We start from the raw sequence: 27,645 nt of genomic DNA, 5'->3' as shown, positions 1-27,645 counted from the left end.
GCGTCGGGTAGCAGAGAACATAAATTTGATAGTTTTTTTTTATTGTATATATGCACAAATTGTGAGGTAAAGCCATGTGGTGGTCTTTTTTATTGATTGTATGTTATATATGTTGACATTATGTTTTTATAGGTACGTTTAAAATAAAATGGAATTTTTATTCTTTTGATATGGGTATGCTAGTAATTTCCCATTTGGGGTATGGGAAGTAGGACTATTATTTTTCTCTAAAGTTTTCTTCCAACAATCATTATTATAAACCGCCATGGTGAATTTGTGTTCACAATAGCAAACCAGACAAAAATCTAGTAGTAGGTAAACTACATTTGAACCTTCATTTTTGTGTTTCATATTGTATGAAATTGTATATATGTATTTTACATTTTATTAAAAAGGACCAATTGTTCCTAGGTTGGTAAACACTGCAATAAAGCAAGACCTGCTACTAATCAACCAAGAACTTTAGAGAGAGGATCTACTTATTAAGTGCTTAGTCCTCATTTTCCTAGGCAAACATCCCTGTAACAATGAAAAACAGTCACACCTAGTTTACATTTTTTAAGTTCATTTATTTCTTCAAAGTTTTTATCCCTGTGAGTATTGCTGAGAACTTTGTACCCTGCCACAGCACCATGTGAGTGCAATTTTAAAACCACCTCCTAGGAAAACATTCTCGTAAAAATCTTACCCACAATATCAGTGTTTGAATGGATTGGGATTATTCAGAATGAAAATCACAACAATGAAATATAGAACGGGCCATGATGGATGGAGGAGGCAGAACATTATATGCCTCTGAATAGAGATAATGCACCTAACAACAGACATGGTTTCTAAGTTTAACAATGCTGTGGGGTTTTTTTTTCACCTCCCTCCTTTTTAAATTGAATACTAAAGACATTGTTATCCCCATGGCAAGTCAGGTCAAATGGAAAAAAGGTTTAATTACTTTGTATGTCTGAAAAGAAGCTGTACATAAACCATACCATATTAAAAAAAGAAAGCAAAGTATTTTCTTTTACATAGCTCAGTTCTTCACAAATGGTATTATGGAATTTTAAACTTCCCATGCCAGAAATAATTTACATTTTTATAGACATGCAATTACCAGGCTGTGTGGTGCAGGACCGTCAGAAAATACAATGACAAAAGAGGCAGTGAATTCCAAGCCATAATATGATCTAGTAATACATAGCTTTACCTAGTGTATAGATTGTTACTTGTTCACTAATGTTTACTGATTGGGACTCTTGTAAATGAAGAGGGTGGAGAAGGAAAGAAATACAAGGGTGGGTCAGAAGAAGAAGGAGGAGGTGGTTGCTTAAGAACTATAGTAGCTGTGTGGGTGGAACAGATCCTGGTACACTCTCTGCTAGCCTGCACTTGCATATCACCTCTCTGGATAATTCTTCCAACTCTCTGCAAGGACCAGTATTAACTAAAGGCTCTGATTGTACTGGATCCCTTCATCAAACAGCAGCCTACAATGATGGTTGCTGCAGAACTTCAATGAAGAACAGAGGAATAAACCTGACAGAGGGAATTGTAAGAAGAAAACAGCTGCATCCCATTGCTGAGCAACAATGAAACCTCTGCACTTGCATGGAGTGCTCATCCTTTTAATGTGCAGCTTTTGTATGTTTGGAGATTTCCAGGTGAGAATTCATGACAGCTTTGTTTCCTATTAATAAGTCACAGGCTGTTCAGTATTTATCAGTGTCAGACTTTGCTCCACTATACTACTTATCCAAGACTATATACTATGATTTGTTTTTATTAAGGATATAGTAATAAAAAAGGTTTTATCATTTCTTTACAAGACACACAAAATCTGGAATCAAGATTCTGCTGCATCAGTATGCTCTTGGGTTTTTGATCTGATGTGGTAGGCAGCAGCACTGCAGTAGCAGCAGAGCTAAAAAGTGAAAAGGCTGTTACATAGAAATATAGGCTATTCAGACACTCAACCAGGGCAAACAATATATCCATTGAGAACAGAGGAGAGATCTCAATAATGGAGAACTATGGTGAAGGTATAATAAAAATAAAATGAATGGACCCATTACACATTCACAGTTTAATATACAAATGTGAAATTATTTATATATATATATATATATTTATATATATATATATATATATATATATATTTATACCTTTTGCTTCGGTGAAAAAATGAACAGGCCTAGGGTTGGGTTGAATTTGGAATCTGAAAATTTTCAGGTTTGTCATTCCTTTATGTTTTTATCGCTGTATTAATGCACTTGCTGTATAAGTATTGCATTGCTGGAGTATATCCTCTGTATGTGAATTCTTTTAGGAACCCCCCCCCAGGAGAAAGAGACAAGCTCAATGGGTGTGGTTTTGTCCTATATTGGTTTCTTGAAAGAATTTCTGATGGATGTATAGAGATTTTTTCACCTTCTACAGCTTCCTAACATGATCAATCACGATTCCTGCTATAATGTGAGTGAAGAATAAACTAATGTGGACTAGGTGGTAAAGCCAAGACTAGAATGGTTGATGAAAGCCTTCAAACACAATTTGGTAACAGCAGCCTTTATGTTTCTTTTCCCACTGTTCCACAGTAAGGTTGTGTCACTACACCAGACTTCACCCATCACTGGTGGTAGATTACTATGAATAGGCATGAATGAGATGTGCTCATTTGTTGATCATCACTTTAAATTTTGCACTTGATTAAAAACACTTTATATCTTTCTTTGGAAAGTTACATTGTTTTTAATATTACATAGTTAATAGGCAGCCTATATTTGTAAAGGATTCTATTCTGATTGTTTGAAGTGCAAATACCATTTTACTTGGCTTTACAGCTTATTACATCAACCTAGCCTATACTATTTGAATAAAATAAGAGCTCAGTGATGACCAATCATATACAAATGAGGAATCTAATTAGAGACCAGGGGAAGCTTATTTTTAAATTTATTTAAATGTGCCTATATTTTATACGCAGCTCCCTTGTATTTATCGTTCTTTTGTAGTGAACATAAAGGCTTGTATTTAAACAATAATCATTGTATTTAAGAGGAAAAACATACAAAGGGTATACAACTATTTAGGTTATTAGCAACTAGTTATATATGACTGTTTCAAAAACATGTTCTGTTGCCTGTTGGTCTCATGATTTTATGGGTTGTTATATTTATAGCATTCCTTGTATAATCTAAACATGTAAGTTGTATACCTTGACTGGCGTAACTTGTGCTTTGATTTCTATTTTGTGCTGTCTCCAGTCCAAGGTTACTATACACAGTGTTTATGGACATAACTGGAACATAACTCTCATAGAGGAAAGAAACTGCGTGATAACGGATAAGGACGTTTAGTTTACAGAGAAAAAAAAAAGGGCTGTACTAGAATGACCCTACTCTCATGTGGCAGACTGCACCATACTGGAAGGCCAGTATTGTTATTTCTGAGCTGACCGCTCTTTTAAAGATCATATAAAAAGCTGAGATGGTAGAAACTGTACTCCATTACACTAAACAGAAAGCTATCACTTGGCTCTTTTCAATCAAGTTTTTAAGCTTGAATAAACCCAAAACTCATTATCTGCTGAGCACACTGTTTGTGAGGATTGCCAGCTCTACTATATTTATTATAAAGCAAAGTAAGAGGCGATCACGCTTTTTGTAAAAAAGAATAAATTAGAAATCCAGCAAGACAGGTCTGTGGCATTGACCCAGAACTGAAATGATCAGTTAAGGTAGACAAATGCATTATTATAATCAGTACCTTGGAGCGGCACATCAGACTGAAGAGAAATAGTCACTGGTATTGCCTTACTGAGTGCCCTTCATTATTTCAAAAAAATACGACAAGATGAAGTTCTTAACATTATGGTAATAACTGTTACTTCCAATATTTTATCTCTGAAAAAGTATATTAAACATTTTATAAAGAATTCAGCAGCATAATGATATAGCATAGTCTTTATCCAGTGAAGAACAACTTTATTTAGCATAAATTCTTCATTTGGCTGAAAGCTACTAAAGAGAAGTTGAGAGGGCTATAGGTCATCTGAAGCACCAGTTTAACATGGCAGGCTAACAGATGACAATCTAAAAAGTTTTTTTTTGCTTTGCTACAATATTATTGCAGGTGGTATACAATGACAAAGCATGTATTTTTCTACAGTTCTTGTCCCACTTACCTTTCTGACCTGATGGAAAAATACTCCCCGTTCTGCTCTCTTTGCTCCTCCAATGACCTGCAAATTACTTCCTAACTCATACCCTTGTCACATGCACAGCTCCAATACTTTTCTAGAGCTGCCCCAACTCTCCAGAATGGTCATCCTAGTCCTATTCGGCTTCGTCCTACTTTCTGCTCCTTTAAAGGAGCCCTTAAAACCCGTCTTTTTAAACTTGCCTACCCATCTTCTTCTGCCTCTTAAACCTTCACTACTTACCCACCATTTCATATGCCCCCCTCCTATTGTATGTTGCTTCTCCACCTTCTAAGCTCTTCTGGACAGGGTCCTCTCCTCCACTTGTGTCACTCTGTCTGTATGTCGTTTGCAACCCTTATTTAATGTACAGCTGTGCATAATTTGTTGGCGATAAATAAATACTGTTTAATAACAATGTCCTTCAGAAAAAATATGGTAAATCAGCAATATCAAACCAATTGGAGTAGTTGCCTAAGTCTGTAATGGTTTTTATTTATCTTGGCCCTTGTAAAACTAGAAGTAGTTAATCCAGTTGGATGAGATTTCTACAATACTTGGATATCTAATATCATTCTTTTGTTATGTCCGTTAGACAGGATATTAACAACCGTTATTGATCAAATGGAAGATGAGGAAGGAACTGAGATGAGTCTGTGAAAAAAATGGGACAATAAACATAGGGGTCAACAAAATATAGCAAATAAGAAGTAAGGAATGGGCTACACTGTGTGGATTAGACTTGTGTTGGGAAGCATGGTATCAAAATGTCTGTGATTTAGTAAATGGAAATCAGTATTAAATCCATTCAGAGATGCACCCTACTCATTCAGCTGCTAGTACTCAATTGATGGGCCCACAGTTACTGACAAATTAAATAGCTTTTGTGCCTGAATAATAACTTTTTTTTGCATTAACATTTGACCCAAGTAGGATTTTAGAGCCAATTTCTTTCATGCATGGTTTTATAATATATGACCAGCCAAAGTTTTCTTTTCTCAGTTTTTAAGGATTGGAACCCCTAATTGGGTAAGACTAACTCTTCTACAGTGACAGAAGTCAAATTTGTTTTTAAGTAGAGTAGGTAACAGGCATTATCTTTTTACACTCTATCCAGTTCTAGCTTGTGACATATACTTTTAGGTTCCAAGTTCAAACAAAGACATTCTGATCTCCCACAGAGTTGCCCCAGCTGTCGTGGTAGAGGGGGCAGGAATTTATTGGTGTGATGCTGAACAGGAAATGCCAGCCAGCATTGCCCAATCCCTAAATTGTCTGCTGTTAAGCTACAAGTACACATTGAGTGACCAGTCACTGGCAACTAGGGAGGTATTACAAATTGACCATTCTCTGGTGTTTGGAAAGTATTGATGTGACCACTCTTTACAAGGAAAAGGAAAGTGATTCATCACTGATCATGATTTTGATTCAGTTTGTAGGAAAGAAAGCAATGTTATTAGCTTACTTTATTAGCTTACTTTATTAGCTTAATTTATTAGCTTACTAGGGATCTCTTTTGGGGACATCATTTTTGAATTTGGAAATAGGGGTGTGTATTTTTTTGGTCTTGGGTGTTGCACATGTTTGGTAGCCTTGTGTTGCACAATTCTCCTTGCAGCCCAGTCCATTTACTTATATATCTGTTGAAGCAGTCTGCATTTTGTAGTGTTTATATGTTTCTTTAAACTCCTCAACCAATTAGAAATGTCTTCAGGCAGTATTCATCTTGTCTGACAGGTACTGCAAAGTTTTTGTGTCAGTAATCTATGCTGGAATTCAGAATTGTCAGGTCTCCGAACCAATATTACCCTCTAGCTGTGTGCAAGCTGCACAAACAAAATCTAGTCATACCTTTAAATATTTTTTTTTCCAAACTCAAGATTGCATAAGATAAAGACAATTTGGTAGAAATGTGACTGATCTAGGAAGGGTAAACACATAAATATTTTGTTTCAACATTTTCTGTTTGTGGCATACAATTAAAATGGCTCCTGGCAGCTTTGTGATTTTACTATCCAAAGTCTGGACAAATATAAATGGGCCTGATATCCACCATCTTGGTTCCCTAATTTAACACCTGTTTTGTCATTCCACTTTTTACACCATGGGGGTTAGACAGCAATATTTTAGGTAGGAACTGGAAGGCATTTCTTTATGCTTTATTCTGCTTTATATGTTGTAGATATACATAAACATAATGCATAGGTTGCCCATAACAAAAATAGTGCAAGTTACTAGGTATGGTTCCAGTATACAATCAAAAGAAACTATATATAAACTTTATATCAGCTATAATTTTTTACTTTTTCTATGCAAGATTGCCTGTTTACATTCAGGTCTACATTTTATAGGCATCAAATGGTCTGACCCGCTACATACTGTACCCTGAGCTGCGTCCAAACATTTACCCTAACAATAACCCTAATTCACCCTAACTAACCTGTGACCTGCTGAACAAAATAGCCTTTTCTCCCAATTCTTACATGACCCCTCACTAAGATTAATCAAGCAAAGTAGCAACAAAATTATAAATGGGGACCCGATTATTTCAAATTAGGCTACTGGTCATTTAATAAACAATGAGCAACAGCTTCTGTATATTTAACCCTCCAGTTCTGTACAGTCTGGTGAGCTAGCCTCAGACTGTAATCTTTTAATAAATCTGTGTTAAAATTAATCTCAATCCCCATGTATTAAATTGTTTTGCTGTGTAATGGTTTGATAAATCTCTTTCTTTGTGTTACAGTCTGATTAAACATAAATAATGTTTTTCAGCCTATACTATGTTATGCCAGACAGACTGTGGTCACAGGATCTTTAAGCTGAATATTTAATGCATTTTTCATTGGTAACCACAAATGATGGGGATTTGATTCTGGTCACGTGCCTTTGGGTTCTTTTAGTTTCTATAAGATGTATGTGTTTAAGGAAACCATTATTGGGAGGGATACAAGGACTGCCATTACCTCTTGAGTATGTCTGTGGCCTGACTCCATTGCCTCCTGTGACATTTGCAAATCAAGAAAATCAGAGTAAAGGCAAAACATCTAATCTAAATACATGTTTTAGATCTGTGATTCAGCATGACAACCATGCAACTAGTATTTCCAAAAAATAAGCTCAGCCAAGCCAAAAGCAGCGTCTATTCTTTTTCAGTAACAGGTAAGATATACTCAGAAAGTCAGAAAACTAGCAAAATCTAACATCAAACTTGCAGCAGCCTCCAAAACCCTGCAGTGTTAGCAGTTTCACATAGATTTTTATTACCAAAATCTGCTGCCTCATTTGCCAGTTAGGTTGTAGAGAAGGCAGAAAAGGGCAGAACTTTCAGAAGTCATGAAATCTCACTTAGATCTAAACCAGTCACTATGTAATGAATGGAACTGTATTGGCTAGAAATTAAATTGGGTTGTTTAGGTACAGGATGCCATATTGCAAAGTTTTGGTGAATCTAAAAAAGATTTAAAATGTACTGTTGGTATGTATCATCAGTTTAATAGGACCATTCAGATCACTGCGAGCTGTTGTTTGCAAGTTGCTCACTGACCCATGTGAACTAAATTGCTGTAATGTCTTGGAGTAAATATGTTCAGAAATATGTGCAACTCTCACTTACTGACTTTTATTTTTTGTTTTTCAAATTCCTAGGATATTGTGAATTCCCTGAAAGCACAGAAGCACCTGCTACAAACAGGTAAGGACTTGACTGAACTTAGGTTACACTTTCACAACTTTTCATCTGTGTACTGCTCTAACAATGTGTGTACTAGATCTAACAATCCTTGAATAGATTCATTGCACATTATGTTTTAATTATATAGCACCTTCCACTTCACACTGTACAGAGCATGGTACGGAGAATAGTGGGTAACAATACATTACTGTCTCAAACTTATATAATAGGAACGTCCACCAGGTAAAAGACAAACATAAAAATGTTCAGAATAAAACACCCAGAGAACAGTTGCAGCAAGGACAGGAAAAACAGTTGAATGGTCCTGCACTTGTGAGCTTACAATCTAGAGGAGAGAGAGCTGGTAGCACCATGTAAGGTGACAAAGCTAGAGCAGTCAGTTTTTTTTGGATTTTGGACAGCGGTGTACAGGGGAAGCCGATGTCCATACCTGTTAGGATATAGATTATTCTATGCATTTTTTAAAGGAGGCATTTATTGGGTTCATTTGAAGACTTGGGTCATGGCATATGTAATGCAGAAGAGTTTTAAAGGAGTAGTGAAGCACCATATAAGTCTTGGATACGATAGTGTAAGAATGAGGATTGGTAGCCAATGGAAGTGTTGGCAGAGAGGGTCAGCAACAGCAGTCCCCCTATTTCTCGCATGGCAGGTTTCTTCTATTTTTTTTTGTACTTACAAATCTGTCTCTGCTGTGTCGAAATGGCTAGCAGTGTTATCAGGTATGCTGGAGTTTTCCACTGTTGGACTACTGAATATCTCCCTTGTATGCTATAAAAGGGAGGAAGTATTCTTTAGCACTGTGTGGGATTTTAGCAGATGCAGGATCAATCAGTAGTTTTTCAGTACACGCTACATTCTAAAGAGATAAAACATGGAGAAACGTATGTGTAGTGTATAAATGTACTGCAAATATTTTTACCACAACATACCCTAAATTCCGAGGCCTGGTGCTGCCCATTTTGAACCTGCTGCCCTAGGCGCTGGCCCATAAGTGGCATTATGAGAAATTTAGCCCTGCCTCTAGTACTAATTAGGAACTAATGTTTCCTAAAGTATGAGTTTCCCAAAAATTGGTCACTGATGTTTTTACTAGGTTTACCCCCACCTGCTCTCGCTGCCACTTCACACTGTTTACATGTCAAAGCATTAATGTACAATCCACGCATATTTATACACATACACACACATACAATCCACCCCCTTTTTTAAACTCTGTATGGTGCATTCTGTGTTCCAAATAACCTATTCTCCACTCTGCGGTGTGCTTTTACTTTTCCTCACTGCCTCATTCCATACTCTGCTGTGCATTCCCCATTCCATACCTCCTAATTCTGCCTTGAGCGCTGTGTTCCTATTCCTACGCCTCATTTATTGCTGTGTGCTGTGCATTCCCTTTTCCACACCTCCTTATTCAGTATTCTACTCCTATTCCCTAGGCTGTGCTCTTTGTTCCATATTCCATACCTCCTCATTCTGTATTCTGTGCTGTATATTGCCTATTCCACATCACTACATTCCACACACTACATTGTGTTGTCCATATTCTCCACTGTCTCCATCCATATTCTGCACTGTTCTTTTCTCATTCCAAATTCTGTATTGTGACTGTATGTTCCCTATTTCACACTTCTTCATTCTTAAGAGCTCCTAGAATAAGCAAATACCTGTTATTAGATAACCCTAATGGGTCCCTTGTAGTTTAAAATTCTAATTACCATGTGGTTTGCTGTTTGAGGAGAGATCATGTACTGGTTCAACTACTGTGCTTTGTAGTGTGCCATAAATCTAAAGGATGTAAAAAATACTAAATATTAGGTTTTAATACCTATTTTGGAGCTCTTTTTTCCCATCCCAGCCAAATAGCACAGTGGGCTCAGACTTTTTTCCCCTTTAGTTAACAATAAATCCACATTCTTCTCAACCTTTGTAGTCCACCTCTTCCTCTCCAGCCAGATAATAATACCTTTGGGGGGGGGGGGGGGGCACAGTACCATGCCATGCTCCCCCAGGAAAAGTGAATATCCAGTGCTCCTTACAAGATGGTGCATCAGAAAGTTTCCAAAACATTAAAAACCTTGCATTAAAGTAGGCAAAACATATCTTAAGTAACTTAAAATAAAATAACTTAGGTGAATGAAATTCAATGTCTTTACTACGGAATGTATCTCCCCTATTCAATATGATGCACAATTACATAAATGAACTGATAGTGCAGCTTCACAACTCTCTCTGTTCTTCATTCTATGCTAAACTCTTGGCTTCTTTCCCAGGGGATCTCCCTGCTAAACACAGTAGCTTCAGTGTAACCCTCCCAGACACAATTCTTATTTTTGCCATTATTATTTCTCTTGACTTTCAATTTACAGGGTATAACCTCTGCTCTGATGGAGTAACTTCTCTGGGATACTACAATGGCACAATTTCCGTGACAGAGTCTGGTGCAGATTGTCTGAATTGGTCTGAGTTTCCTGATTATATGCAGCAGTACCCTGGACGAGGATTGGGGAACCATAACTACTGCAGGAACCCCGAAGGAGGAAAGACACCATGGTGCTTTTACCGCCAACTCTCTGGAATGATAAGTTGGGCACACTGTGACTGCAGCCATGGTACTTGATGTCTAAAATACAGTGTATGCATTGGGGTAAACCTGTATATGTAAAGAAATCAGATTATGTATGTATAAATTGATGACTGCACATTTTTCATGGGAAATAGTTATGGTAGTTTTTCAGATTAGTAAGCTTTTTTTAATATACCGCCTCAATCCTAGCATAAGATGGAGAAAGATTCTTCCTTAGGTGTTGTATGTCTTTACTATTTTATGCATACCAAAAAAATTGACTGATTTGTTGCAATGACCCTGACTTTTTACAAGTGTGATAACTGAGTCTGCCAAGCCTGAGAAGACATAACACTCAATGTACATTTTGCTTGAAATATGTTTGGACTCCAGACTGATAAGCTGTTCTTACTAGGTGCCATTCGACTGCTGGGTGACCATCCTACTCAGAGTGGTGCAGTGCAGCTGTACTTAAATGGTGTTTGGGGAACCATATGTGCTGATCATTGGACAGATTGGGATGCAAGTGTGGTGTGCAGACAGCTTGGAATCAGGTTAGTCTGATTTAATTCTGACACAATACTGTATTATGATAACCAATATTTATGTCAGAACTTCTTAGGAATAAATGTTTTGTTACCAGCAACAAACTCCTAACCAATTACATACACTACTACTAATCTAAAATTCACATTGTTTTCATTTAGTGGTGCATTTATATGAATTCACTTGTACAACTGTTACTATCTTTACTCATCCCCAAGTATACACCCATTGGGCTCTGATTACCCTGCCCATTAAAGCTTACAATCTAAAAGGGTAGTACACAATCGGAGGAGGATATAAAATAGTGGCTAAGTGGGGATATGTTAAGAGGTAGAAGAAGATGAGTAACTAAGTTTAAAAGGGTGGGTAAAAAGGGCTTTTTAAATGTGTGAAAAGCTGAAGCAAGTCTAATGAGACAAGAAAGGGAGTTCTAGAGAATGGTGACAGGTCTGGAGAAGTCTTGGAGCTATGTATGGGAAGAGGATATAGGAAGTCAGTAGATAATTGAAAAAGCACTGAGGGTGGCTAGGCTCTTTTTTACCAAAAAGTTATTGAATATTACTTCTAATTGGTGTCATAGTGATGCATTTTCTCTCCAATTTGTTAATGCACATATTCACTTCTTTGTCATCAGTGAAATTGGCACAAGCAGAAATATCTCAGTCTATGGATTGTGGATGACCCCTGTACATCTAAAGTCTGCTAATTGTCGAGGGGATGAAGATGCCCTACTACACTGTAGCTACAGCCAGGGCAAGGACTGTGGACAGAGATTGCTAGCTGCAGTTACATGTTCTCCTCCGAAAGGTAATTCTTTAATGTTTGTTATATTTAATATCAACTACCAGATAATTATATGACTATGTAACAGCAGTCAGCAGTCTCAGAAACGTTCCCACTCATAAACGTTTATTTTTCCTTCTTTGAAGAGCAGGTTTAAAGCCTCCTCTCCGATTGGTGGGAGGAAAGGACCACTATGAGGGGCGCATTGAAGTTTTTTTTAATGGCCGATGGGGAACAATTTGCGATGATCGATGGGATGACAAAGATGCTGAAGTCATATGTCGTCAGCTGGGATTTAGGTAAGTCCCACTACTTTCTTTTATATATAGAACCACTCTATTTATAGAGCTAGTAAACTAGAAGAGTAAGTTACTTTAATAGGAGCTACCTTTAGTAAATGCATGTCTACAACTTTCACACTCTGAAAATTAGATTTGATTTACGTAACTGTTGCACTGCATTAGCTTACATGAAGGAGAAAAAGGTAGCTCTTAAGACTACTGAATATGATTTTCCTAAATCAATCAAAGAGGTACTCCTAAATAAATGACAAAGATAGGATAGATTGTTTAAATTGTTTTCTGGAGTTTTTTAATATCTATGCTGACTTTTGTGTGGTAAACAACACTTATTTTTTACCACTGGCAATGAGGTGAATGGTGAGTTTGAGGCTTATTACTGAAGATGGTCTCTTCCTCTATTTTCTGCAATGACTGCAGAGCACTTGCATGGCTATTCATTATACTTTATAGAAAACTAATTTTTTTACATTAATTACACTAATTTACACTCTAATTACACTAAAATATTTATATCTACTTTTTAGGTAACATTTTGTTCTTCCAAATGTTCATTTGCACTTGAACTATATACAGCAATCCATTCTGAAAGATGCCTTGTTTTGGCAAGCCTTCTAAAGCCTACCAGTTCACATTATATTATTTGCAGAATTCTTAATACATTTGTTTTGACCTGTTTACTAAATGTTTTACATTGTTGTTTATCATGTATGTTATTTCACTTACCTTGTTGTTTTAATAATATATGTATGTTACAGTGGAAAGCCAAAGGCCTGGGTGTGGGCTCACTATGGACAAGGCTCTGGTCCTATATTACTTGATGAAGTGGAGTGTCTGGGAAATGAAACCTCATTAGACCTTTGTAATAAGAATGAGTGGGAACATCACAACTGTGACCATATTGAGGATGCTGGAGTGTCCTGTAATCCTTATGTAGGTAGGTAAAGATTTAAAGAAAACTTGCAGGCTTCAACATAAGTGTAGCTTCAGTAAAGCCGCAGTTACATTTTAACAGGCAGACTTGTGTCAGAATTGAGCCTTGAAATACAGAAAGCTCAGGATACAGTGCTTGATTCTGACATGAGTTTTCCTTTTATATGTAAAAGTATTTAGTTTTCCAGCCTTCATGCACCATAACAGCTCAACCCAGTTCTTTTTGTTTGTAATTTGGTGATGCACAGGAGCCCCCGCCACTTACCAATGTAATGCAGGAAAAAGATCCTTAAACTCACCAGGCTCGTTCTAAACCTCAATATTTGATGTATAAAAAGTTTTAATGATTAAGAGCAGATTTAGTTCTGAGTCTTACAGACTTTTATGATCTTAGCATAATGAGAACAGCCACTCTCAATCATTTAAGTATTAAGAGCAAATTGGAGGTAGCTGATTTGGGGTTTTCTGGCATTCAGACATGTTGCTCATAAAACTGCCCATGTGATTTAGTCCTAAATCTGCCCTTTAGATTTGAATTTGTTTATTGAAACATCAAGCAGAGAGAACATTGCAAAGCAAAGTCTTCATTTTTCTGTCTTCCTATTACCTCTTATCTCATTTATCATTACTCATATTGCCCTGTTATCCCCTTATATACCCCTATATTCCCCTGCCACAGCACTGACACCCTCTTTCATTTCCTCCCCAAATACTCTCTGCCTGTAAACACATTCATCCCATCTTCCTAACACTTCCTCTGATGCCCCTTCCCTCTCTTCCTCCAGCTATACAAGTGCAGAGCTTCCACACTGTACAGTATGCTGCTGTATGTGTGTGTTGTAAAAATCAACAAAATGCTCAAAAATATTGAAACAGAAAAATAAGTGAAAAAAACATAATAATATTGTGTATTTATACATAAACAATTATGCAGTTTATAAGTCATGGGGGACACTAACTGTCCCCCAAAATCTGATATCCCTAATGTAGTCTTAGGCCATTTGTGGGGGGTAGCCAAATAACTTACCAGTAAATAGGTTATTTGGGATATAGGAGAAAACCATAGTGTGCAAGGGGAACCCACACAAATGCAGAAAGAGCAAACAGACTCCATGCAATTACTGAAAACATCCTTTGTATTGAGCTAGAGGGAAAAACATAGCATGGCATGTGTTATAGTATGGAACTGAAAAAAAATGGAAAGGTTACCTCACCGATTTAATAATAAAGAGGTTGAATTAGAGGTTTACTTTAACATAACACTCTTACTGGTCAAATGGTACATTATTCCAAAAAGAGAAACAACTCAAGTAGGGCCAGGTTTGCCATGAAGGTAACTGATCCAAATGTGTCCTAATTATTATATTTATGTAACTGTACATTTATTTCAGATGGTGCACTGAGATTAACTGGAGGTAAAAATGCTGGTGAAGGAAGGCTGGAAGTATTTTACAAGGGAGAGTGGGGTACAGTGTGTGATGATGGATGGACTGAACTCAATGCCCAGGTGGTCTGCCGGCAGCTCGGTTACAGGTATTACATTTCATTAATGATAGGGTTATATGTTTAGAAAGTGGCATTGTAGGTGCATGTGTTCCAAGGGTATATAAACTGCTATTTATTTGCTACAGATGGGGATAAGAACAGCAAATAATTATTTGTAATAAAAATAGTCATATTTTTTTTAATACCTTGTTTGCCTTGCAGTGGTCCTTCTAGCTTGGCATCAAAATTGGAATTTGGAGCCGGGGAAGAATTGATTCTTCTGCATGATGTGGTTTGCACAGGGAAAGAGCGCTCTCTAGTGGAATGTACTCGTAGTAGCTGGGGCCAGCATGACTGCTCCCACTCTGAGGATGTGGGAGTGCAGTGCTCCAATCACACCAATGACATCACTGAAATATTGCCAACAGGTAGTGCAGGTATTGTCCTACATTATTTATGTTTTACGTTTTTGGATTAAATATACAGGAAAATATTCAAATCCAACTGCTAATTAAACCTTCTTGTTGTAGCACTGTTTTTGCTTATAGTTATGACATTCTGCCCCTTTGTTAAATCTCTCCTTTTATCTTCCATAAGAATATATTTTTTATCCTGTCAGTATGAAAACGACAATTGCATGTCATCCTTATTTAATGTAGCAGTTATCTGGCTATCTAATACATATTGTGCCTATATGGTCATCTATCTATTGTCCTCATGTCTATCTAATGTAATTCAATTTTAGAGGGGTTATTTGATAATGTATTGATGGTTATAGGACCTCCAATTCGTTTGATGGATGGGGAGAGCACTAAGGAAGGCAGAGTGGAGATATTCCTCAATGGACAGTGGGGCAGTGTGTGTGACGATGGCTGGACGGACAAGGATGCTGTGGTAGTCTGCCGGCAGCTGGGCCACAGGTAATCAGTTTGGTCTTAACTATATAGAGTTGAACCCATACTCTTTAGGATCTGTAGTGCTGTAGAATAAGAAAGAACAGAAACGACATCAATTCCACAGTAGTTAATAGGACAGAAATCAAAGGAAATGCCTCTAAGACGGACAAAGAACAACCTTTCTCTAAAACAAAAAAAAACCCTTAGTCTGGAGTTTTATTTTAAATGTTGCAGCCTCAAAATTCTCTGTATTTATTTTAGGTAAGATCCCCAATTACAATTACAAAATTACCTATAAACATTAAGTCACAAATCCCTGCCAATATAGTTATCTTCAATTATGCTAAAAATGCTTCCACAATTCGCATATATCACCCTTTATGTGGACCATCTGAAGTCTGCTGTAAGTCAACATAATAATTGGCAGCAACAGATGGTGTATCTTTATGTGAACTGCTGTATATAGTACAGCAAGTGTGTAATTGTGATTGTGTATAGTAATTGTGATTTTGTTTTTGCAAACATGGTACAGCACGAGATAGACAGAGCAACTGATGCACCTTATAAATACAAATACATACTCAATAATACTGTTATATAATATATGTTTTTTAATATTTAGGGGTCCTGCAAAAGCCAGAACAATGGCCTATTTTGGTGAAGGACAAGGTCCAATTCACCTGGATAACGTAGACTGCAATGGCACAGAGAAAACCTTGGCAGAATGCAGGAAGCAGGACAGTGGGATCCACAACTGGTGGCACAGTGAAGACGCTGGTGTTATATGTGATTATGCAGAGAAGAAAATCATTGGGCTGAAGGGTACAGAATATTTCATTATACTACTGAGAACCATAAGTCAAATGTCATACATTTTGCTGATTAGCACCTGCAACTTGCACAGATGTCTAGGACTAATCTGCATTATGTGAGGGCTGGAATTCTTGATGTGTTCTTTACTTAAAGTGTTGTGTAAATTTATCAAAACATCTAAAATAGAAACTTGTATTATCCTTAGCTGTACAAGCTACTATGAAAAATTATATTTGAATGTTGAAAAGAAAAAAGTTGTTGAAATAACATGACCCAGTTATTAAAGATATGTTTAAATGATGTGATATATCATAAGCCCCTGGGATGCTCCTAACACAAGTGACTTATAATGTTTTCTTATCAAACAACTTCTGAGCTCCAATGGCTCTGAATACTTCATATGTGAATTTAGATCTCAAGTCTTTGATTTGTAAACAGAGCTCAGATAGTATCAAGCATGAAATGTATTGAGTGAAATGTAATTAAGTGGTAGCAAAGCTTGCACAACAGACCTATCAATCCCAGAAAAAGTAGAAAATGTTATGTTAGGTATTCCTAAGCAAAAAAATGGCATGTATGTCTAATTCGTATTTAATGGTATTTTATAGTGAATTGCTGTGAATGGCGGTCAAATCACTGAGTAGAAATATTTCTAACATCGCCAACACCAATAAGATGCAGTCTGACCTAGCTTGCATTGTCTTTGGCTATTTGCTGCCACTTCTGTTCTATCTTAGGACAAAGGAGAAACTCCTGAACTATATAACAGCGACACTTTATGCAACTGCACCGATTAAGAGACAAATATGTATGTTGTTTTGGGGACAACTTCCTTGATCCCAAATAACATTTTCCATTTATAAAGTGAACAGTGTAACCAGACTGGTTTTGCTGTCCAGTATTTGGTAGATGCCATGGAGTCCATATCATGAACTGACATGGGCCAATACCTCTGCAACAGAAGTAAAGGTTGAATAAATAAATGAATGATTTTATCCTTTAAAACATCAGTTCTCCGTACACAGTTAGAATGATTTAAATGGATTTTACAGGCTGTCCTTGAATGAGTCATTAATTATCTCTGTTTTTAGGTGCTCATTTATCCGACCCTTTGAAAATTGTCTGTAAACACTGGATTGTCTATATCATCAAAAATGTTTAATATCAATGATTGTCCACATTCTTCCTAGGCAGAAGTGGAACAAAACTGGATTTTTTAATTTGTTTCTATTAACATACTGTGTGGGCTCACTTAAAACACACACATATATATATATATATATATATATATATAAAACAACTGAGAATTAGTTGTTTTGTTCACACTGTGAAGAACTGGACTTTTATAGGCCATGAAATCCTATAGATATTTAGCTCAGTAGGAGTGATTTATTCAAACTTCTTTTTATTGATCAGATGCAGACTCTGCCATGTGTGGTATTAGCCCGGTGTCTCGAAGAAAAAAAAGAATTGTTGGTGGGACCAAATCTGTCAGGTATGAATAGTAATGTTTCTGAATCTGGTAATTGTTACAGGATGGGGAAATGACTTTCACTCATCTCTCTTTTTGTCTCTGTCTACTGCCAAGGCAACTGCATATAAAGCATCAGTACAATTTAATGTTAAAGCACTTCACCCCAGGAAACAAATAGCTCTGGTTTGCCACCAAACATGGTAAAATGTGAGGAAAGCTGGCAAATAAATATGTGCTGATGGAGTATATTTTATTAAAAACATTTTAACATTGAAATTTTAAACATTTGTATTACAGGATTTTATATAAAGGATTCTTTTCTTGTTACCTAAAAGAATTACAAAAACTAGCTTTAGTCATAGCAAATGTTTTAAATTGTCTTGCCATGTTCTGTGTGCCATCTCTCCTTTTATGGACTGGATTATAGCAGCCCAGAAGCATTAAGTAAAATTATACCAACAGACATAAAACAACCATTTCCTTTGCCAATGTTTACAAAACCTCTGCCAAATATGAACTATTAGGATTATAATTATCATGCTGGTGCAAAAGTGTTTTACAGAAACTGCTTTTTTCTACTGGCTGCAATTACCACTATTGAGAATCACCTTATTACTTGAATGACATGGTAGATGAGGCCAGGCTGGGAACTATGAGCACATCAGAATTGTTATCTTTGTGTATCATTACTCTTTGTGAAGTAGAAATGATTTAGACAGAGGTATTTATTTTGCTCTTCCTGGTTGTTTCCTCCTCCATCAACAACACGTTAATGACATTTTTAAAAATCTCTGTTTTTTGCATACCTTATTTTAGACTAAGTGATGTCATGATTGGTAACATCCACATATGATACTGAGATATTCATTGAATAAAAGGGGCAGTCTAGGGTCAGTAAGGTTGATGAGAAATGGCTAAGTGGTGCTTGGTATCTTTCAGCTAGAAAACCATACAAGTTCTGTCTGACTTGCTGCAACTTCTGATGCACAATATGAGAAGCTCATCATGTGCTAAGAAATCAGAGCAGTTTTAATACAGGAGAGGAGCCCTTTACAACTGTACAAAACTGAAGAGGAGTCTGAAGTTCAGCTTTATAGTTGTAAGTGGGGCCTTAGCTGTTGACTTGTTACATATAGTCAAACTTTACAAACTGCTAGCTGATAGCTCTCTTTTGAAGAGAATTTTCAAACAGCTGTTGGAGTTGAATATGATAATACCAATGTACTATCATATTTACCACTAGGTTTACATCCATGAAAAATGGAGGGGTTTACAATATTTAGACCTGGAGAGTTTGGGAATGTCAGAATATATTACAGCTCCTATTACTGGCTAAAGATTACTGGCTTTGAAGATTCATGTTCCAGGGCTGTTACATTAGTATTTTTTCTCTAGCTGGTGGGTCATTTGGGTGTACTTACTAAAGCTTTTTAAACTATTCACTTAGCAAAGTAAATCATCACTTTGCAAGGGGGAATTCACATAGCTCAGTAAATGTGGTGATAATTCAAAGAATCCCTAGACAGATACAAGGAAATGTAAGAAAAAATGTATTTTTGCTTCCGCAAGATTGGATAGCCGAAGTCAATATAATGTTTACTAGCAGTATATAGATTTACTTTGCTAAGTGAATAGCCTAAACTTCTCTAGTAAATCATCCCCTATGACCCAGAACAACAATGTGCATTTTAGGTGCCCTGGCACAAAATTAAACCTAACGCCAGACACACAATAACACGCTGTAAATGCTCTTTAGGGATAAAGTTACACGGATGGTGAGGTGCGGTTTGGTAACCGCTTCATAACTGTTCCTGTCTGGGATATGCTGCAAGCTGCATCCTTCTTGTGGCTGTCCATGCAAAGCACCTGTATGCTGGCTTATCATTTTCAACAAATATAGTTGAGGTGGCTGCTTGGTGAATGTCAGGTTGTAAGCCCTCAGGGGCTGCTCAGGTAAAACTCCTGTCCATGTGAACTTAGCCTTAGATGTCTTTGCCTTTTTCACAGGAGCCTGTCAAATTTAAAGGAATTCATTATGTTATGTTTTTGTACAGCCTCAATACATGGGGAAAAAAAATTTTGAATTAAAAAGTAACTTAATTTTGTGTAGGATGGAAGCCTCATTGAGCCTTGGGGAAACCAAGAATAGCTGCACCTTCTGTGCCCCTGTGCAGTGTTCTTGCAAAATAATGCAAAGAGCATTACCAAAGTGCAAAGAACGATTTATAGCAAACAATAAGGTTACTGGTTTCATGAAGGCAAATCGATACAAGATACATACTGATTAGTTGCTTTTCCTGTTGTTAATATTAAATCAGTAATTCCATTTAGATGCAACAATAATAGTAAGCAGACACAAAATCTTATAATAAAAAATAGTCTTGGTAATAATATGACTTAGGGCAGTGGGATAGTAAGTTTAATATTTATGCTGTGCTTTCTTTACCTGTAGGGGAATCTGGCCATGGCAAGCTTCTCTTAGGCTTAAAGGATTTCACACAGAAACTCGTTTATTATGTGGAGCAACACTGATCAGCAGCTGCTGGGCCTTAACAGCTGCTCACTGCTTTAAAAGGTTAGTAGATGGCTGGAGACCAGCAGACACAATAAAAACTTCAACATCTAATGCACTAAAAGCATCTGATGCTTCCCTTGTTTGGAGAACAGCTTGCATTTATTTTACATGGTTCAAATCAAATCGATACCTGTAAGACCATGGAGTCATTATGAGTGGCTCATTGTAGCTCAAAGTTTAACACAATCATTGCCAGATATCTGTAATACCTCCTAAATCACTTAACATTCCTTCCAACCACAGGAAAACCTGTGCCTGCCAAGAATCCACCATTAGATTGTTGGTTTTGTTTTATAAGGTTCCCTATCTGGGAGGATTTTAAAAATTGTCCTGTGATGGCTTACAACTGTGCAGGCGCTAAACCTTTGTAATATTATAAAGGTTTGTGATGTCCTATGGTTGGGTCCTGACATCATTTTATTGTGCACTCTGTCTATTATGGAGGTTCTGTTCTATTGCTTGAGATTTGGCATTGTTTCCTTATCTTCATTTGTATGTTATCTGTTTAATATAAATATAAAAAAATATAAAAATTGGCCATCAAACATACTTTTTCCATTAAACATACTGTGATAATTTCACTCCTTTATAGCTGGAATTAAAAAATAGCGAAATTGTGGAAAGCTTTGTAGAGTCTCCAAAAGGAAACTCATCAAACAGTTTTTATTGTCTGTTTCAAAGCTGTGTATCACATTGAATAAAAGCTTGTTGTAAACCTTCTGTTTCAATTTGTAATTTCACTACTCTCATTCTTCCTTATATACAGTATATAAAGCAAATACCAATTGTTTATTAACAACTACTCCATAAGTAGTAAATCACCACTGAAGGAACAAAAAATAGCTATGTCAGACACAACCATTTAATGATCAGTCTGGATCTATTTTAGGCTTATTGTAGTCTGTGTTTTCAGACACCAAAGGTCAGCTTAGGAGTTAGAAGTCAAATTTCAGTATATATACATAGTTAGGTCCATAAATATTTGGACAGATGCTACATTTTTCTTATTTTAGTTCTGTACATTACCACAATTAATTTTAAATGAAACAACTCAGATGCAGTTGAACTGCAGACTTTCAGCTTTAATTCAGTGGGTTGAACTATATATATATATATATATATATATATATATATATTGTGTATGCTATTATGTTTTTATTTATTTTTTTTGTGAATCCTCAGGTTTGGAGAGAAGCCACACCGATATTCCCTCAGAGTAGGCGATTACCATACTGGTGTTGAGGATGATTTTGAAAGAGAACTTCCTGTACAGAGAATCGTTGTACACAAGAAGTACCATTCTGGCAGCAATGACAATGATATTGCATTGTTGAGAGTGCAGGGAAAGGACGACCGATGCCTGCCCTTTAGTGACCACGTGTTGCCCATCTGTCTGCCAGAAAGGAAGGAGAAGGCAGCATATCAGAAGCCATGCTTTATCTCTGGCTGGGGGGACACAGGTAAAGTCATTTAAAAATATCAAAGCAGGACACCAGTAAATACACAGGTAATTTATATGTGCAATTCTGGTAGGGCAATGTTGCGGTGCACACACCTCTAACATACTGCAGCAGAGTGACACCATTTGTCCTGCTGCAGCTTGTTGTGCCACCTACCTGCTTACTAAAATAGGTTTGCAATCAAAGCCCAACAGATCACAAAAAAAGGGGGCCACAACACAAAACTAATTTACTCAATGAGTATCTGTTAACTATATTTATGTATGTATGTATGTGTATATATATATATATATATATATATATATATATATATTGAACAGATACTCATTGAGTACTGTAACATAATATTGATCCTAGTAACGCATTGTTCACATGTCCTGCTACACAGTTATTTTGGAGCAGTCTGTGGCAGAATCAGAAGCATAGGGCTGGGCTTACAGGGGTGATTTTACATGGCAATTTAGGGTCAAGAGCTTAAAGGATGAGTGAACTTTAAAACAAAGTGCTCCTATCCTAAACCTCCTTTCACTGATGCATTTTTACTGAGATCTGATTGCTATGATTGTTTACATCCATCTCTACAAATCTTTGCTGTCCTCACTTCAGTGCATATTACAGCCCCATACACTTTTTTTGATGTAAACAAACAATGGAATCATGGTGTCAAATTTTAGTAAGTTTTTATTGCTAGGCATTGTACAAACCTGCTTTGCTTTGTATTAGCTAATCTTTGCTGTTTGGGCTTTTTCTGCTGAGAGGAAAGTTGACACAGCACTACTACTAAGGGAACAGTGAAAAGATATTAGCATTCTCTTTAGAAGGAATTAAATTGGGATACAGTGTAGCTAGTAGGGTAAGTGTATAAAAACAAAACACAATGGAAGGCAAGGTTAAGAGCTATAATTTCTAGATACAGTATATAGGGTATTTTGCAAATAGAAATTTTTTGATAGAGTCATGATACAGTTCTTTGTAGATGCTGGAGAGACAAACCGTATTACAGTGTATAATATCCTACGTGGACTCTGTGAGAAGTGAGATCTGTGTTCCCAGATCTCAATACCTACTGTTGCCTGTGATAGAGGTTTTGTGCTCCCTGGTGGATTTAGTTTTTTATTGCATATCATGTAGAATACAACAGGAGATGCTACAACAAACAAAGGTAGACAGCAGCACCAAAAAACTCCCAGAATGATTGTCAGCACAATCAGAAATTATAGCAGGTAAGCTTACATCTAGAGATGGTATTCCAGACATATGACTCTATGATTATCTCAACAATCTCAGGTCCACTCAGCCTAATCAGATATATCATGTATTTACCACAGGGACAGCCTACTCCAAGACTCTTCTTCAAGGTGCTGTTCCAATACTTTCTAAGGAGTCCTGTGTCTTGCGTTACAAGGGAAAATTTACAAATCGTATGATCTGTGCTGGAGATGTATCTGAAGACAATCGAGTAGACAGCTGCCAGGGGGACAGTGGAGGCCCACTCATGTGCCAAAACTCAAATGGTCATTGGGTCATTGTAGGGATAACTTCTTGGGGTTATGGGTGTGGACGAAAGGGCTATCCTGGAGTGTATACAAAGGTAAGTAGGTTCACTCCCTGGATCAGAAGAGTTACTAAACTGAAATGAAACAAAAGACATTTTTTTTATTTATTGTGATCAGTGCAATTCATGCTAGATACTCGGAACTTCATCATGAGTCTCATCATAGAGCAATACTTGTCCGCAACATGCCTTAAATTCATTTGTGGGTCTTTACTATGTAAAAAGACAAAACTGTGAAACGTCTTCCATGTTGTGTCTCTGTTGTTGTGAGAATTTATGACATCACTTATTGCTTTATGATTCAACGTCCACCAGTGGACAAAAAAGAAGACTTTTCCAGGGTTCTTCAGGTCAGTGTTCATTTCATGTGCCATAAAAGTCAGGAGAAGTCAGAGCTTTTACTGTAGCTGTTTGATGTACTGTTTTTTGTTTTATTTGTTTCTGGAGCAGTTAATGTGAACAAACCTAAGAATTTACCTCTGCCCTATCATATAGTTATAGTAAACCTAAACCAAGCATATTGCAACCTCTACCACCATGTAGAATATCATCTGGCTTTCTGAAAGGCAAAAAGTGCAAACACACTACACCAGTCCTGCACTTTTGTACAGCAATCAAGGTAATTCTTTATATGTTACAAATGCATATTGCTCCAAATGAGTGCCTGTTAAAAAATACCATTACTTGTCCAGACAATATTTATAACAATTCTAAAAGGGGCATTAGTGCATGAACATCAATGTATAATTTAATTATTGTATGTGGCCAAATACTTTTTCCTACTTTTTCTCTCATTTAGCCTTTGCTTTATGGTTTTCCCCACCATTGACCTAAAAGCACCTTTAGCCCAAGCTGTCATATCAGGCTTTATCCATAATCTTTTATTATTACCAAGAGTACAGTTTGTCTCGGTGCTACCATTTCATAAACAGAAACACAGCCTGGTTGTGTAATATTTAAACAAGACTCAGTATTGTTGCTGCAAGTGTAATTTAAGTTATTCATTAATGTATTTACCTCTTGAGCACTTCAATACATAAGTGTCATCAAATCCTGGGTCCAACTTGTTTCAGATTATCAGTTCCTGAAAAACAGGGTAGAGTACAATAAAAAAACAATACTGAGGTTGTTATATTACAATAAAAATCCCTGTTTTTAAAATTGTATATGACCGTGTGTCCTGATATGCACTGGAACCTAATGAGAATGGCATTCCTGTTTGGTTTAGGAACTGTTTTAGTTATGAGTTTGATTGGGGGTTCCCTAAGGTCATCCAATTTTAAGAATGGATCTATTGAAATGATGAAGCGTGAGCTCCGGGGTAAAAGTAGGGTTACACAGCTGTGTATGAAGTCATCTTGACCGCGTGTGGGGCAGGCGAGTACTGTGTCATTATACATAAATATACATAAATATCATGGATAAGAAATAATTTGATGACGGCAAAGGCAACTAACCTGGGGTTCTGGAGCTGTAAGGGTTAAAAAATTTTATTAATTAGCAGCTAAATACATTTTATACAGATAATGTGAAAATTAATTTATAGAAATAGAATTTTTTCCTCTTGAAAAAAACTTATTTTATTATAGGTTTTAAGAGAACATCTTTGGAGCAGTGTTTCATTTTTGTGCTTGGACCCTATGTTTCCCCAAGGGGGATTTTGCCCTCATTTCTTTGCCTGTGACAACACTGCTACTCAGATGGGAAAGAAGGGATATTCTCATATGGAGACCTTAAGCAGCAATCAAAACTTGCAAAATCTTCTTTACTCAACCCAAATATTTTAGGGTTTAATAAAACTTTTCATTGATGAAGTGAATGTGTGTTCAGACTATGCACAGCACAATATTTACATATTATGAACAAGCAATGAAAGCACCTTAAACAAGCCCTCGTTCACCTCAGCGTCTACAGGTGGATGCACAACAAAAACACACTGATATTGCAGATATGTTTCCAATATAATTACAAAGCAGGTGATTCTAAGCTGTTAAAAGAGAACTAAACTGGACTTTAGGACCTGTTTATACCAGTACAATTATTATGTTATGTGCCAAGTAGTGCCATTCATTTTGGGATGGTACCCCAATGCACCTTCCTGGGGTATTGTACATCATAAATAGCAGCACACTGCAAAAAATGGTACATGCACAATTTTTGGATCATTGTGGTGCATTAGGCAGCCCATTTAAATAGTCAGCTGTGCATACAGTGTTTGTTGTGGTCTTTGAGAGTTAACTTTACAGTACAGGTTGAGGTAAGAGCTGGCTTGTTTATAGCATGTTTTTATTGTGGTTTAGTGATATGTAAATATTTAATGTCATAGCACAGGTTCATTTTGGGTTACACATATTTTGAGTCCATGGCATTATTACTGTTGTTGCATTCTGGCTCTCTCCACTATTTTTTACTCCCTGCCAGCCTGCTGCCCATGTGTGCACTTTACATAGAAGCATAAGGGGGATTTCTTGATTACCCAGCATACTGCAGACCAGTGAATATAGAGTAGCAGATAGTCTTAAGATTTTACAGCAGCATTTCCTGCAAAGCTTAGCCAGATATTTTATTTAAACTTTCTAGAATTTCTCTTGAATAATGATTAAAGTGAAGGAGTTCATATTTGTGTTGAACAAAGACTCTTTCTGTGAATTAAGAGAAATATCCCGTAAAGAGAGTTTAACTCCATTGCCAGTTCGGGGTTTTCCCAAATAAGTTTGTGCAGCATAATTGCACATTACTCACTTCTGCTTATCTTTTATGTCTGATTTTCTTATTGGTTTGGAGTCATCGACCATCTTCCATGAAACGGTCAAGATGATATTAGTCGTCCTGTACAAGCAAACAGCAGCTACTACATCCTAGCATGTTAGTGGTGCTGGGACTGAGCTCCACATGCACAGGACTCGAGGGTGCTTTATTATCCATTTGTTAGATTTATTTCTTTCATGGCTGGCTGTTGGTCAGTGATGCTGCCCATCATCCTTACGGAATGGTATAGAAGCATGGAAATGGTCCAAGGGCCATCCTTGAAAATGTGCTTGGGAATGTATTCCTGTTGGAATAGCCAAGTATGAAGACACATTGAGATAGAATCAAAAATATTTTATAAGAAAGAGTACTGCCAAAAAGGATTTCAAAATGTGATTTTTCCCTGCTTCTACGTGCAATTCCCTATGTTGGTGACAGGGTCTCTTTAAAGTGAACTGGTACTTTACACATTCAGGTCATAGTAACGGGGATGGTAATAAGCATGTGTTGTTCTATAGCAAGTTGTGGCCTAACCCTCCCTTTACAATTACCTTGTAAATTACAGGGGCTAAATGGAAAGGACACAGCAGGAGGCCTCATACTCTCCCTCCCCCATTCATAAAATGAACAAGTGATGTCTGCACTGTGCTTGTTTCTAATCATTCAAAACCTGTATGTAGCCTAAGTGGTAATCTGGCTTGGAAATGATATTGGACTAAGGGCATATACCCCTATTTACCTGCCTTATGCCAGGTAAATAGCAAACAGATACTCGCATGTGCTTCTTTACCTGGAAAGGTGAACAGGGCAATAAGGGGATAGTGGACGATAGGTAATGGATCCTTACTCTCCTTGCAGACCTTACTTATACAGATACAGATTTACTTTATGCCGGCATTTTATACACTGAAAAACACATCCAGTTTCTATTAAACAAAGTTAATGATTTGATTCTTTTAAACCTGTATTTATGGCTTGTACAGGGCTGAAAAACAAATGTATATTGATGATCATGTGTTTTCTTCTTTATTGTCACATGGCTCAACTGCAAGCTTCACGTCTGCTAAATAAGTGCAATTATGGCTTTTTTTTTATCACAGGGTCTCATGTTCATGCAATAAAAAACATCTGAAACTTCCTAAAGACTTTTATGTTTTTTTTTCATTAAAATGTAATATTGTTTTTAAGGATATGTTATATAAAATAGATATTGCAGATTACCAGCCCCTTGCTAGCCTCTAGATGAGGTATCTGCTTTTGGTTTTATTCCTTTTTTTTAAACTGGTTATCCGGCCACCCATACACTTACTGTCCTAGTGTGACAACCTAACTGCACTGTATCCATAAAGGAGCAGATTTGTTCATTTTATTCTAATTGCCATAAATGGGAGTTATTCTGTACCTTATATCAGATAGCTGGAAAGGCTGATAATACTGTTTGAGATGTTTCAGTCCACAGGGATACAAGTTTTTCTGCAAAAGCAAATTGTAACATCTGTACATTGCAAAAGCCTTCAAATGAAAACTAAAGCAGTCTCAAACTAATAAAGCAAAATATTTTCCATTATTGTACTTTGGGTTCCAGCTAAAAATATAAAGATGAAAACGAATAGCCCAATGCAAGAT

The 27,645-nt window shown here is 36.8% G+C and overlaps 1 protein-coding gene across 2 annotated transcripts; it reads left to right on the top strand.

The window, feature by feature from the left end:
* Positions 1–1,365: 1,365 nt before the first annotated feature.
* LOC140339203 (neurotrypsin-like) lies at positions 1,366–27,162 on the top strand. Of its 2 annotated transcripts, none has more exons than XM_072423774.1 (15): positions 1,366–1,655; positions 7,841–7,886; positions 10,256–10,498; positions 10,868–11,006; positions 11,633–11,805; positions 11,933–12,080; positions 12,839–13,017; positions 14,405–14,546; positions 14,721–14,926; positions 15,277–15,418; positions 16,017–16,216; positions 17,624–17,702; positions 20,134–20,256; positions 21,439–21,716; positions 23,045–27,162. In XM_072423774.1, exons 1-15 carry the CDS (start codon positions 1,584–1,586, stop codon positions 23,353–23,355), a joined length of 2,481 nt encoding a protein of 826 aa, XP_072279875.1. In that variant the 5' UTR covers positions 1,366–1,583; the 3' UTR covers positions 23,356–27,162. The 2 variants fall into 2 exon arrangements, with proteins under 2 accessions (XP_072279875.1, XP_072279873.1); XM_072423772.1 differs by having other exon boundaries at positions 14,721–14,935.
* The last annotated feature ends 483 nt before the right edge of the window (positions 27,163–27,645 follow it).

The sequence above is a fragment of the Pyxicephalus adspersus genome, chromosome 10 (genome assembly GCF_032062135.1).
Source record: "Pyxicephalus adspersus chromosome 10, UCB_Pads_2.0, whole genome shotgun sequence".
Taxonomy (NCBI): domain Eukaryota; kingdom Metazoa; phylum Chordata; class Amphibia; order Anura; family Pyxicephalidae; genus Pyxicephalus; species Pyxicephalus adspersus.
The sequence above is the reverse complement of the archived record's forward strand: the minus strand, read 5'-3'. Positions and strand labels throughout refer to the sequence as shown.